The following is a 14,147-nucleotide window of genomic DNA, read 5'->3' on the forward strand; positions in this document are numbered from 1 at the left end:
CTAAACCATATGTTAACATTTCCATTGAAAAGTAACACAAATGTTGCAAAGAACACACACAGGACCAATTATTGAAGATGTTTACTCTCCATTATTAACATTACAACCATGTTAGTATTGGATCATATCAGGGCTGTAATAGTGACAACTGAGACACAGAGCAAGCACACAACAGCTGAACACACAACGATGGTGACAGGGGGAGCATGCAGTGTATATACACAGTGTGTGTGTGTGCGTGTGTGTGTGTGTGTGTGTGTATATATATATATATATATATATAGTGGATGGAGCTCTGGATAAATATAATAAAGGTAAACATAATAAAAACTAACGATAAGAAGGTTATGATGACAGGCTGCAGAATATAATAAACATTAAAATGTCATGATGAGGATTTGTCTCTTCTCTCAGGTTTTTATTCATCAGATGCCTCAGCTGGACACAACTTTGAGAGATGCAAGGTGCGAAAACCAAAAACCCAAACTTACTCATCATCATCATCCTCATCATCATCATTATATCTCCACAAACGAAGTTTTGCCTCCAGAGTTGTTCCTCTGTGTGTGTGTGTGCTGCTCTTACCGTGGCTTGTGCTCGTTCACGGTCCCATCGTCGTTCACAAATGACTGGTTCACGTAACACTCGCTGCACATGTTGCCCAGAGATACTGCGCTGCCGTCGGAATGCTGCGGAGCGGCGGTGGTCGGCGTTGAGTCCCCCTTGACGAAGTCGCCTTCCTGGGTTAATTGCATCGGAGGCTGGGCTGGCAAACCAGGAGAGGTGACCCGGAGAGAGAGAAGCTTTTTGGTTTTTGTTTGTTTTGTTTATTTCCCTCCTCCTCCTCCTCCTTCTCCTCTTCCTCCTGCTCCTCCCCTCTCACCTCCCCAGGTGCATGTTGGAAGTGTGCAGGAGTTTGTGTCAACCCGACGCAGATGAACGACTAAAGTGACAAGACAAACTGCTCAACTCTTCAGATAAGACTAAGTGCAACCATGAGGCAGTGAGGTGTGAGATCCAGCTGACAGAGATGCGGAGCTCAGGTCTGCAGCAGCAGCAGCAGCAGGGAGGTGATGACAGCTTTCCTTCCTGAGGTGGTGGGTACACCTAATGACATAACTGAGGAATTATCACCCAACTCCTGCTGGAGGGATGAAGATTAGCACCATCTGTTGGAGGATCTCAGTCTCAGTCAGTTTTCCACTGTGGAAATATTTAATTTAGATGTGAATGTTCACATTTAAACTAAGACATTTAGCCTAATCTGCAGGATTCAACCATATGATGAATAAACACTAGGACAAAAAAGCTAGAAAATGGTTACAGGACTGTTGTGTGACCATATTTTAAAGGAAATACAAACAATTTGTAAAGTTGGGGAAATTATTTGATGGAACTAATAAATATAGCTACATATTGGCATATATAATAAAACAAGAAGACCCTACTACACTCTGCTTTTCTGTATTGTATCCTATAAGCCTATTGATGTACATGTTAAAGGTTCAGTGTGTAGAATTTAGTGACATCTAGTGGTGAAGTTGCATGTTGCAGATGAATACATGTATTTTTCTCCCAAGCACAAAGAGGACTTGCTCACCAAAGTCAATAAGGTATCACATTTTATTCAGTTTAAATTCTCAAATCAATATGAGAAACACGCACAGACATTTTGGTTTTGTCTTCTCCAGTGTGTAATAATTCTCAGGTTCAAAGGTTGGATCCTTTTTAACTTTTGACTAAAAATACGTGTTAATCACCATTTACCTGGGTGAAAAAAGTGACCACTAACTAAACTAACAAAACCACATGATGAATAGATATATGTGGTTCTCAATGAAAATACCAGGGTAACATCCATATGTCATTCTTGTATAACACAAAACTTGGCTGAATACAATGTTCTACAAGTTTTTAGAGGAAAGGAGGGGTTAGATTCCTCATTGAAATTATTAGGAGATGCAATCCAGAACGGTATTGTTCAGAAGCAGATTGCATTTACTTGAGAAAGAAGAATCCTGTTGTTTATGTGGATTAAATCGTCCCTCAAAATCCCATGAGAAGTTCTCATTCAGCCAACTTTGAGAGCATTGAAGCAAACGTGTCCCGCTTGAGTATTTAGTGCAAGCATGGATATGTGCGGATTTTGCTGGCATTGTAATGAGTCCAGTCTGTTGACACTCAGAGAAAGGATTTGTATAGTTGGATGGCCACAGGCAGGAATGACCTCCTGTGGTGCTCTGTCGCAGGAAGCAGAACTTTTAGGAAAGAAAACTAATTATATAAAGATCAGTATGTTTGTTGATTTGTTTGTCCAAGGAAATAAGAAATATTACAAAATATATCCTTCACATACAATGTCATCTTATAAAGGATATAATGTATTCCGTCGCACAAATTTGTATAAATCTCCTGATTAAAAAAACAACTCAAAATTTCACTCTCCAGAACACATCAGGATTTTTAAACTCTTTGAGTCACAGTATTATATGTGTCTTTATATCTACCTCATCTACGCCTGAAGACATTATCGCTGAATTTAAATCTAATAGCATGTTGGATTGATATTGCATTGTAATCGCATTGCATTCATGGCTGATCATGACTATAAGGTTGACACATTGGCTTGACAATGGTAGTTCTACTCATCATTCAAATATAACATTAAAATCCCTTCGTTTCCCTTCACCTGGCACCTGTCATCTGGGTTTGTCAGTGTGAGTGTTGAGCTCAAGTGGATCCTCCCACCTCTCACACAGAGGAAACCCAGGAGAAGCCTCACACTCTCTGACAGCAGGGAGGGACCAGAGGCCGACAGCTCTGGGGATAAGAGGTAAAGCTTACATCTCATATTTTAGTGTGATGACTGCAGCACATACAGGCATTGGTGAATATGGAGCTGCACACAGAGGAGATGAAAACAATTCTTTCAGCTTTTTTTCAACATTTAGAAAAATGAGTGTGTTGTTATTCTATCTTTCACGAGGAGGCCATTAACTAACACTGAATATTAGAGATGAAACACCATAAAGATTCGAGGAGGAACCAAATTACCTCCACTATGCTTGAGGACGTGCCACAGACAGAATAACAGGGAAATAAAAAAAGCATCCAGAAGAAATTGACTGACTGGATTTTTTTTGATGACGCAAACTGTAGCAAGTATGCAGGAGACGTGGGAGAGGTGATATGATTCAGTGGGGAGACGGTGACACGAGGCAGCTGATGGATGTTTGGGATTGAGTCAGACGCTCTGACTGGAGTGGGAAGTCTTTTACCAGCGGACAGGAGGAAAGTCTCCTCTGTGACATTATCCCACGCTGTTCATGGATATGTTCTTGTAGATTCAAATTGAGAAATCTGTTTCAACGCATCACATGGGCGGCGGAATGAAGGAGGATGAGGAAATATTGCAGCGGTCCCATGTGGAGGGATTTGAATTGGAGCTTTTTAAAATGTGAAATAGATTTTGCAGTTGTAATTGAGCCAAACGTGATTTTACTCACAGATGAAGGCATTTCTTCCCGTAGTAAACAAAAAAAACTAATTTTGTACAGACACACAAGGCTGCAGATATGACATTAAGTAATCCATAAATTCCACTGTTATTTGTGGTTTACAAACTTGAGTGTCCATGTGGGTGTTTTATATTGGGAACACAAAATTAATCAGTATAATCACTATTATTATATACAGAAATCTTTCAATCACACAAGCCTTTTGTCTTATTTTGTTATATTTTATATAATTATATGCTGGAAAGTATCTTTTTAATGTAAAACTTTACTTATTTGTTATGACTGTGTAGTTTTATCACTTTTAATTACCCTATTACACCATGTTAAAGATCATTTAAAAAAGATCTTGAATCAACCCATTGCAGTCCAAAATTCAGTTTGTTCTTTAGTGGGTCATGCACCACTCCTCATATAAATCAGTTCAGCAAAATGATTTATGTAAAAAGAAAAAAGTCAGAACACACATTTATTGTCAGACAGAATCTTCTTTAATAAAAAAAAAATCTATTTGGTAAACAAAAATAATTTTGACCCAAAAATAAGTGAGTGTCTGAAGAATTTGCAGATCAGGGGTTGGATCAGTGTGGTTTGCGGTTGAGTCCAGTAGTGTTTGAAAGATACTGTGAACAGTGATGGGGATTTGTTTGTATAAGAATCTGGATAGTGAACAGTAAAGCGTAACATCTTGTCAGGCTCCTGTAGCTGGTAAAGAGACTGTAAACTCAACATGTGTTTGCATACTTTTTCTGAGTTTACTGTTCAACACTTGTTCAGTGTGGACCTTTGGTCAAGAGTATTAAAAGTGACACTGCTGCAATATTTTATTTTTTTGAAAATAGTCAAAATTAATGAATCACATTCCAGCACATCCTGACTTGTTGTCTCCAACACGGGTCAAGCTCCAAAAACCCTAAATCCTACATTTCTCAAAATGCACTAGTCACTTGTATCTTTCATTAACCTACCCAATGTCCAAATCCTCATAACTACATGCCACCTGCAAGATTTGCAGTCTCTTATCCCAAACCGAGAATAAACTGATGACATTACACAACAGACTGTGTAATACTCCAAAAGATAAATAAAGTAAATTTGATGTATAAAATGGTGGCATGCCCCTTTAATGTACAAATTTAAATAAGAACTCAGTGAACTTTACTGTCCCTTTAGTTTCTAGTATGTCAAATTTTCAAGTATATTTCATATTTGAAGTTAGTAAATATGACATCCACAAAGTCATGCCTTTTGTTTGAGAGCACTGAACAATTAAGTTTGAAAACTAAACTTGTATTTGTCTTACACTTGTTCTCTGCATTAACTTTGAGGATACAATTTCTTTCCAAAACAATACAAAATCTACTCATGAAGTAAAATAAAGGAGAGGAGCTGAAAATGATGATTGGATGTAATCATGTCAGAAAAGCCTGATAGTTATATTATTGTGTATAAGAGGAGCAAGTGAAGCCCAAGCAGAGAAGACAAATTTGTCTTCATATGTTAACCCACGTTTCGATCATTCAGGCACTTATCTGTCACCTGTAAGCATTAAACAGAAACCCATGTTTGTGTGTGAATCATTCCGCTCTTTCTGTGCTGACTGTGGCCACCGCTGTAACATAGTAAGCTCCTTCTCTGAGGTACGTTCTCAGACGGATGTAATGCTGGCTGCCCAGTATCTCTGCTGCTGTCGACGAAGACAAGAGGGACCCCACCAGTTCAAACTTAGCGTCCTTGGCCTCCTTAGTCTGACCCATTGAACGATCCAAAATGAACTCCATGAATCCGGGAGTGCTGACCATTAGCTTCTGACCCCAGGGCTGAATGGCAATGGCCTGGAAAAAACACACACACACACACACACACACACACACACACACACACACACACACACACACACACACACACACACACACACACACACACACACACACACACACACACACACACACACACACACACACACACACACACACACACACACACACACACACAAATATTTTTAAAACAACAAAAAAATATTTCAATATCCACAGTTGCCTTGTTGTTTTAGAAGTTACTCTTTCAGTAACACCAGGAGGTTATAGTTAGACAGTTAGATTCAGCTCAGCACTCACAGTAAAAATCCCCATTGCCCCACAGTGCAGCTCTGGGAATGGCTGAGTGCTGATGGTGCGGATCATGTCTATGGGCTGCTTAGACAAAAGGTGGAACCAGGACTCTGTCAGGGCCAAAAGATCTTCTGTCTGCTGCTCTGGCTGCAAAAAACAACATTGATTTAAGATACAGAAACTGATCAATCTCTTATTTCTGAAGATAACTTTAAGACATAAAAGAGTCATGCTGCACAAAAGTACCTCAAGAGTGAGAAGTTCGGATATGGCCTCCAAGCTGCGCACTCTCAGCTCCGTAGCTCCGGAGCCCGCGAGCTTACTCATTCTCAACAGCACGGCCTTGAACGTTTCTCCTGAAACCACACAAAAGAATTAAGACACAATGCCAAGATCCAAAGACATTTGCTTTAAGCCCGAGAGACACTATAAGAAAAATAAGACACATGACATGCTGACCTGTTTTTTGCAGGACCTGCTTTCCCTCCACAGTAGCTCCGAGTAAACCCAAAGTGTCCAGAGCCACCCCGATCATTGCAGCGTCCGGGTCCAGAGCCATCTCAAACACCTTGTTCTGAAAGGCCGGGTAGGTTTCACAAACCTGCTGCGGACTGTCGGCAATGGCCAGGTTCCCGAAGAACTTCACCAAACCTATAGGAGTGACATGTTGCCAGTACACCTGAACTTTAGCATGTTTTCATGATTACGTCCCATGTTACCTGGATCGCTCGCCACTTCACAAAGTTTGTATTTATTTACGGAGACGTTTGCAGTCCTTTCTGTTTTGATGCAGCTGTTCACAGGCTGACTTGTTTTTGGAATCACATTAATCAATTCAATTCACCCAAGTGAAACATGCCAAAAACAACATCTCTTCACGCCTAGTGTTCTCCTATACAGTAATTCAACACATCTACTCACAACCAAGCATGAACAAGTAAATATACAGCTTAATTGTGTGGAGCACTTTTCTAAAGTGACTTACCAGGCAGGTAGAGGGAGGACAAGGGGTCTGTGTCTGCTCCTCTGATCATGTTGGAGATCTTGTCCATGATACCCTGCTGGGCCAGATACCGCCGACCATGCTGACTGTGGGCTAGAGTGGTCACCATCTCTATGGCTGTGGCCCTGTTGAAAAGGAAAAAGACAGATGTTAGTTGTAATTGTGATCATCCATACTGTGAAATCTACAATGTTACTCTATTCAGTACACAGGCAAAGCAGGTAATTGGTTTCATGAAGAACCCCCCCAGGTCATTTTTGCCTGGCCTCCCACAAAGTCCCTTGAAATGCTCCTGTCTATACACAAAACATCTATTGCATGCATGTCTATCGGGGAAGGAAGATTCCTTCTCTGTTGCTCTTCTTGAGATTTCTTCATTTTTCCCTTTTAAATGGGATGTGGAATGTTTTTTTCTTTTTCTGATTTTAGGGGCTAATGACATATGTGAATGTATAGTGTAGAGATTGTAAAGCCTCCTGTGGTACATTTTTGGTTTGTGGCATTGCTTTGAAGTTAAAATGGACTGAGATTAATAGCATGGAACATGACTGAAGATGCCCATTTAAAGATGAGGCTGTGAAAGCGGAAGAAAGGTAGAGATACCTAATGCAACTGCAGCTACAACATTATGTTTTTACAGACCATATCATATGTTTGCCACTGTGTTTGTATGTTTTATCTTATTACCTGATCAAAACGTCGTCTCCAGTTAGTTCACTGAGGAGCTGAGACACGAGGCTGCTGCTGGCGCAGTAACCAAGAGAAATGGGAGAAACAGATGCGATTTCCACCACCAGCTGTGACCAGCAAAAAAAACAAGTCAGTCCATGTAAGTGTGGGCAATCTTTCAGCTGTTTACAGAGTCTGCTAAATGACTGCTGGATGGTTTCATGAAAACAGCGGAGAGAGCAAACTGAAAGTTCAGCCGTCATTTAACTGTGAGTGTGACTAAACGCTTTCACATGGTTATGAAATCATTTGTCATACATTAAAACATTAAAATAAATGCATCAGTGTTGCCCACACTCTGGCATGATTTCTTGTTCCGATTAGTCACACCTTCTACTGGTTCCTTTAGAATAGATTTCATTTAAAACACTGTACAATTTGTCACTTAAGCATCAAACCCAAGTGACGCACATCTGAACGCACCTCGTACAATCTGTATCTGACAATGTCACTTGTGGCCATCACTTCCTTCATGACGTTCAGCAGCTCGCTGTGGAACAATTTGTCTAATCCAGACTTGGAGTGACTCAGTTTAGTCAGGGACTGAATGGCCTACGGAAAAAAAAACACAGTAAGTGCACCATCACATTGTAGATTCGTTAGAAGTTCATCTTGGTAATATCAGGGCCTCAGTCTTCACCTGTTTTGCCACAGCCATTTTCTCATCTCTAATGCAGTGGATGAGCGCTTGAAGGATGTCGTGGTTGTTGAGGATTTTAGTGACAGCGTCGGAGTTCTCCATCATTCTGCCAATCTGCCCGAAAAAGACAGGGACACCTGATTTGGTCAATGTCTTAAAGGGGACATAGCATGCAAATTCCACTTTGTTAGTGCTTCTACAGGTTAATGTGGGTATCTGGCATGTCTACCAACCCAAAAACTCTGGGGAAAAAACACTCGCGCGTTTTGTTATGGTTCCTCTAAGTCAGAAACGTCATGCTTGAGTGGACTCGATTGAGCTCTGGGTTTTGTGTCGTAACAAGGCACTGGAAGTCTCCTACATGGCCTTGGCCCCCGGTCCCCCACACTCGTTACGCCGGGTTACACCGGGCAGCGAGGCTGCGAGGCAGCGCAGCGCCGTTCCCAGCGTGCAGCCGCCTGGCTGTTCACACGGGACGAGCATTTCTCCGCTGGTCAGCCCGCGATTCACTCACATGTGGCATTTGTCTGGATCGTTGGGACTGGGAGGCTGCAGCAGCTGCTCGGGCGCGACCGCTCGCTCTCCCATGCGTGAGCTGGAATTTGTGTCAACGCCACACAGCGAGCAGTGTGGAAGACTTCCGCAGTGTTCAGCACTACTGTAACACTGGCACAAACACACAGAGCCCCCCCACTCGTTACGCCGGGTTTACACCGGACGCTGCGCCGCTGCGAGGCAGGTCTTCATAGCCCCCCACCCCTGTCTGTCTGTCTGTCTGCTTGTAGTGGATGGGCAGAGGGGGACATTTAATTATGTGATTGGGAAAATTAAAACTCCAGGACAACAGAAGGGGAATACAAAGTATGGGATGCATATTTGATAATTTATATCATATAAAATATGTAATTTATATCGTTTAAAATCATGGGGGGAGAGGGGGGAGCTGGCTCGTTAGCATTTAAAGGAACAGGCACTCAAAACAGGTCGCTCTGTGGAGGGCTGTTTTATACAGGGTAAAAAGGGTGCTGTTTTAAATGATCCTTGTGGTATTTTGACCAAAGTATGTTACAGACATTTCATTAAGACCCCAAGGAACCATATCAACTTGGGCATGCTATGTCCCCTTTAAAGGTGTCTTTCTGTGTGTGTGTGCGTGCATGAGTGTGTGTGTGTCTGCATGTGTGTGTGCAGCCTACCTGTGTCAAGGCAAGTATCTTGACTTTATCATTAGGATGGTTCAGACCTGCTTGCAGCTCCACTCTGAAGTTCTGTGCCAGGTGCTCAGGGCTGAGCGCCAATAGGATGCGTTCAAGGATGTCAACACACAGTTCGACCTGCTCCCTGTGAACACAGCACATCAAATTAAGAAAACAACTTCATCTTCATTTGACGCACGTGCTGAAAAAGTCGCAACAAATGCAAATACAGAAATGCGCTGCAAATTACAAAAAAAAACGACACCGGAAATGTTTCCAGGGGACCCAAAAAAGTGATGAACCTGGCTGTAGTTTAATGCTTTGAAGTTGTTGAAATCTGCTTCTCATCAGTGGTGATGGAACTGCATGTGTTGCGAGATGTGAGCTCTCTGTAAATTTGATACTCAAATCACTTGGATTAAAAGGCTGGTTTCAGCTTCTCAAATGTGAAGATATGATGTCTTCTTTGATTTACCTGACAGTAAAACGGAATATCTTTGGACTAAACACGACACCATGGGCTGTTTTCTTAACTATTATTTGACATTTTAAAGACTAAATGAACCAATCAGATTCATCAATAATCCTTTATTACAGGACTAGTTGGTATAATTTAATTTCTTGTTTGGCTTGACCAACACGGCCTTAACTTATTATCTTTACTATCATTATCACTTGTCAAAATCTGAGCTGTGACTATTAAGACGATGACACTTTTTCATCGGTTGGCTCTCCACTCCAGCACTTGAATTAAACGGTGACTGTGACGTGTAGGTGCTGATCTGCCTTTTCTAACAGGAGGGTGTTCACATCCATGTTGGATCTTCTACATCTGCACTGTACACAAACATGGGGGACTGTGTTTCCCTCATTCCTGCACTGAGTTAGCCGTGCACACCCTCCAGAGCACATTGGATGTAACAGTTTAGCTTCTCTTTAAAGCTAATAACTTGGAATAAAGGGCCAAGTGACAGAAAACACGTCGCCTCACACCTGCTCTGTGTTTTCTTTGTAGCAATGTAGCCACTTAGCATGCTAATGACTAGCACAGGTCAAACACAGGCTTTTTAAGCAAGCTAACTGAACTACCGGTTTGACTGGAGCTACCGGTGTCACATCCTGACATTAGACTGACTCAGCAGACAGCAGCCATCTCTTTATTAACGCGGTGCGGACACAGTGAGTCAGACCGACCTGTGGTTCGAGTTTAACAGGGAGAAAATGACATCGAGGCGCGTCCCGCTCACTGCGTCTCTCAGGGCGCTCACAGGCAGAGACAGCAGCGCTGTTCTGAGACCCTGCAGCTCCTCTATAGGGTCTTCCACAGCGGATATCTCCTCCAGTAAACTATCTATGGACGCCGCCATGACTGAGAAACTATCGACCACGGTCTGTTTGTGATTGTCCCCTGCTCGTCTACTTCCTCGGCGCCGCAATTTAAAACGTGAGCGTCCAGCATCACGGCGCCTTACCGCCACCTGCCGGACAGTGCGTTAAACTACACTCCAGTCCAACACAAACAGAGGTGCAGTAGTGAGGGAACCCAGTAACCATCAGTATGGGAAGGGTCTTTGAACAAGTTAACTTCTCACATTGTTTTGTTCTAAAAAAAGATAAACTGTTAGAGATGGCCAATAACATTTCACAAACAATCCCTTGCATCTAAAACAATAAACTGTAAGATCCTCTTGTATTATGTTGTACAATATCATGTAGTTTTACAATGCTTGTATTATGCAATGTTGAGTAGTTAGATAATAACTGCGATCTTTTGATTAGTTTTTAATATTGTGCATGTAAATAAATGTACAGCAAATACATTTGACTTTACTTTGTAGTATATGCATGTATAAACATGTTTTCTACTTTATTAGCTCCACCAAAGAGGTTATGTCCCCTTTCATTTTCCTCACTTCCTTTTTCTATTATATTTTTACTATCAATTCCAAACAATAATTTGTAAGATTTTTTTTGGCAGAGGTGTGTGCTCTACTATCTTTTTACAAATGCATACTTTTACTTTTTAGGGGGAGCCACAGACCTCTTACCAGCTGAGGTTATTCATTGACTAACCCTGAAAACATGAAAGCTTGATATTGCATAAGCGACACAAACATCAAATAACTTTTTTGTCAAATTTGCATACTTGTGTTTCTGATTTAATGTAAGTTACATTAATTTGCATCTATGGAAAAATGTTTGTTCTCTGTACAGTAAAAATGTTCAATTTACTAATTATTCTAGTCCATTGTACTGTCTGAAAGTCTCTCTTCACTCAAACACGTCTTGTTACTTGGATGTTTGACCTTCACTGTGCTGAACGATGCATGTGTAGAGTCACATTCATCTTTTCATGGAGGGAACATCACCAGAGGTTTAGAAGCCAGGCTCTAGTATACAAGTGTGATGTGGAAACTGACACTTGTCTCACGTTTCCACATCAGTAGATAAACTGGAAATATAAAAAAACTAAATGAAACAAAAATTGTTTGGATGTTCATAGCTGCGTTACTTTTCAATGAGGAATATTTTTTTAATTTAACAGTTTATGTAGAAAACCCACATCAGACACAGTTACATTTTCTGATTTCAATATTTCTATATGTTTTAAAACATGTCTGGTGGTGATCCTTAATAAATTGTGGTATGATCCAGCAATTCGTTCTAGCCATCATTAAAGTTGTATGTGTATGATGCTGATGCAGGATCCTCTCCTCCTGGGGTTCAGGGTGCAGAGTTTCATGCAGCTATAGAGTTTCATGAAAGTGGAAACCTTGTCCGTCAGCCAGTATTGTTGTAGCACTGACTGCAGCAGGAGGTCCTCTGGTCACCCACAGCTGAAAAACAACAAGGCCGTGTGATGCAGGTACAGTGTCAACAGCTTATATATATATTTATCTAAGTTTGTCTGGCTGTATTCATGGTCATTCATTCTCTGTCTGTTTCTGCCAGTGCTTTCTGTTCAAGCTGCGGACCCACCAGTGGTGTTTCCTCCTCTTCAACGTGCTGCTCTTCCACGCCTTGTTGTTCGGGGCCGACTTTGTCGAGGAGTACCTCCTGCAGCCCTCGCCTGCTGTCTACACTGATGGCACCGTTGTTGATGTGAGGGAAAGAGCGAGGAAACTGGACCTGAGCAATGCCAGGGAGAACGTGTCCCAGGTCTACCCCATCACTAACCCTGATGCCTGCAGGAACTCTGACCTCTTCCTCCTCACGCTAGTTTTCAGCTCCCCAGCGAATGTCACCCAGCGAGAGGCAGTCAGGAGGACGTGGGCCAACCAAACTCTGATCCAAGACTTTCCCGTGAAGGTGCTGTTCTTCGTAGGATCTACTCAGACTTCTGCTGCACAGGAGACCATCATGAGAGAATCTGACCACTATGGGGACATGGTCCAGGGTCATGACGTGGCTGATTCGTCCCTCCGGGGCCCATCAGAGAGGACGGTGCTGGCACTCCGCTGGGTCATCATCTTCTGTCCTCTGGCGCGATTTGTCCTGCTCACCGAGAACTCTGTGTTTGTCAACCTCCCTGCCATCGGAGGCTACCTGCTCGGGTTGCACAGGCACCCTGAGGACCTTTACCTAGGTAGGGTGATCCAGAAAGACCCACCTGATAGAGACCGCAACAGTCCCGGCTACCTTCCCCTCGTTCTCTACCCTGACAAGTACCTGCATGAATACTGTGACGGGACGGCGTACGTTCTGTCCCAAGATGTGGTCCGAAAAGTGTACGTCGCCTCTGCGGCGGTTCGAGCTCCTGTGAGAGCTGCTGTGTTTGTGGGCCTTTGTGCTCACAAGGCTGGTGTGGTACCGACCCACTGCGCCAAGTTCTCAGGAGAAAAACACATCCCTTACAACGCCTGCTGCTACCACTACCTGTTCAGCTCAGCAGGGATGGGGAATCGTGAACTGGAGAGAGTTTGGGCAGACCTGGGACAGAAGGGCGGAAGATGCACACTGTTCAAGACCTACTATGGCCTGGTGAAATGCAAGGCCCTCTCATACCTGGATAAACTGTCCTTCTTCAACTCACAGGGACTAGCCTGACCGCATGGATAATTACATGGCGTGTGCTTGTGGGTGAGATGTAGACAGAGACAGACAGGAAGTGGGGTTGGAAGAAATAAAAAGAGTGTGCAAAGTTGTTGTCCTTGTACATAAGTGGGTGGCCAGTATTTGCTTTAATTGCTTTAATTATTGGTATGACAGCACTGATCACTATAATAAGAAAAGGAAACATTCAGCCTTTTTCAGAGGGAATTATAAATACGATAAAAATAAAATCCAGTTGTTATGGTTATTTCCTGCTGTAAGGAGGAAATGCGGTATAGATGGATGATTGATTGATGGATGGATGGAGAGAGAGAGAGAGAGCTAATGCAGAGCGGACATACATCGGGATACAACTTGAAGACTTGTTTCATCTGCTTTTAAATCCCTTCTTAAAATATAAAAAAGTGTGAATCTCTATGTGGATTTGAATTGATTAATTTCATTTTATTGTTGTTTTATTGTTGATATTCAATTCTTTTGTGAAGTGCTTTGTAACTTTGTGAAGAAAACTGCTATAAAAATAAAGCTTTCAGTCAAAATGTCTGCTGCAAAAAATAACAGTTTTGTGAAGTTGCTAGACTTCATGTACCTAAGAAAATGTATTTTGTCGCAGCAGAAGTTTTGATAAAAACATATATAGAAAGGTACAGATAATATTAATGATGGCTCCATTGCCTTTAGCTGCAGCAATACCAGTGTAGGATCTGACACACCTACATACGATGGAGATAGACAAACGGAGTAATTTAAAAAGGCCTAAAGATGTTTTACTCCCCTTACTACATATGTGAGAATAACAAGTGGGAGATACACAGTCTGTGCCCACACAGTCCCGAGAGGAGGCCAATTAATCAGGCAAAACAATTGAGTGCAACTGTGTGGGTGGATGTTTGTTGTGGG

The 14,147-nt window shown here is 42.2% G+C and overlaps 2 protein-coding genes across 2 annotated transcripts; one reads left to right on the top strand and one right to left on the bottom strand.

The window, feature by feature from the left end:
• Positions 1-3,987: 3,987 nt before the first annotated feature.
• psmd5 (proteasome 26S subunit, non-ATPase 5) lies at positions 3,988-10,640 on the bottom strand. Its single transcript, XM_035141335.2, has 10 exons — positions 10,389-10,640; positions 9,195-9,339; positions 7,999-8,112; positions 7,782-7,910; positions 7,317-7,426; positions 6,612-6,754; positions 6,086-6,277; positions 5,873-5,982; positions 5,633-5,773; positions 3,988-5,350 (listed from the first exon to the last, which is right to left on the bottom strand). The coding sequence occupies exons 1-10, from the start codon at positions 10,559-10,561 to the stop codon at positions 5,093-5,095; spliced, it is 1,515 nt and encodes a 504-aa protein (XP_034997226.1). The 5' UTR covers positions 10,562-10,640; the 3' UTR covers positions 3,988-5,092.
• A 1,313-nt stretch (positions 10,641-11,953) lies between these two features.
• On the top strand, positions 11,954-13,560 carry LOC118097987 (beta-1,3-galactosyltransferase 9). The gene is given in 2 exon segments (XM_047344554.1): positions 11,954-12,067; positions 12,147-13,560. Coding segments are annotated over 2 exon segments (1,209 nt in total). The 3' UTR covers positions 13,242-13,560.
• The last annotated feature ends 587 nt before the right edge of the window (positions 13,561-14,147 follow it).

This window comes from Hippoglossus stenolepis, chromosome 18, assembly GCF_022539355.2.
Source record: "Hippoglossus stenolepis isolate QCI-W04-F060 chromosome 18, HSTE1.2, whole genome shotgun sequence".
Classification (NCBI taxonomy): Eukaryota; Metazoa; Chordata; class Actinopteri; order Pleuronectiformes; family Pleuronectidae; genus Hippoglossus; species Hippoglossus stenolepis.

What these genes read in the sequence shown, in the direction of transcription:
- psmd5 (XM_035141335.2), bottom strand. Translation starts at nt 10,561, where the DNA reads ATGGCGGCGTCCATAGATAGTTTACTGGAGGAGATATCCGCTGTGGAA. An exon ending in CTGTTAAACTCGAACCACAG is followed by an intron (nt 9,340 to 10,388) that starts GTCGGTCTGACT and finishes CTGTGTTCACAG; the next exon opens with GGAGCAGGTCGAACTGTGTG. An exon ending in TCAGATACAGATTGTACGAG is followed by an intron (nt 7,427 to 7,781) that starts GTGCGTTCAGAT and finishes TGCTGGTCACAG; the next exon opens with CTGGTGGTGGAAATCGCATC.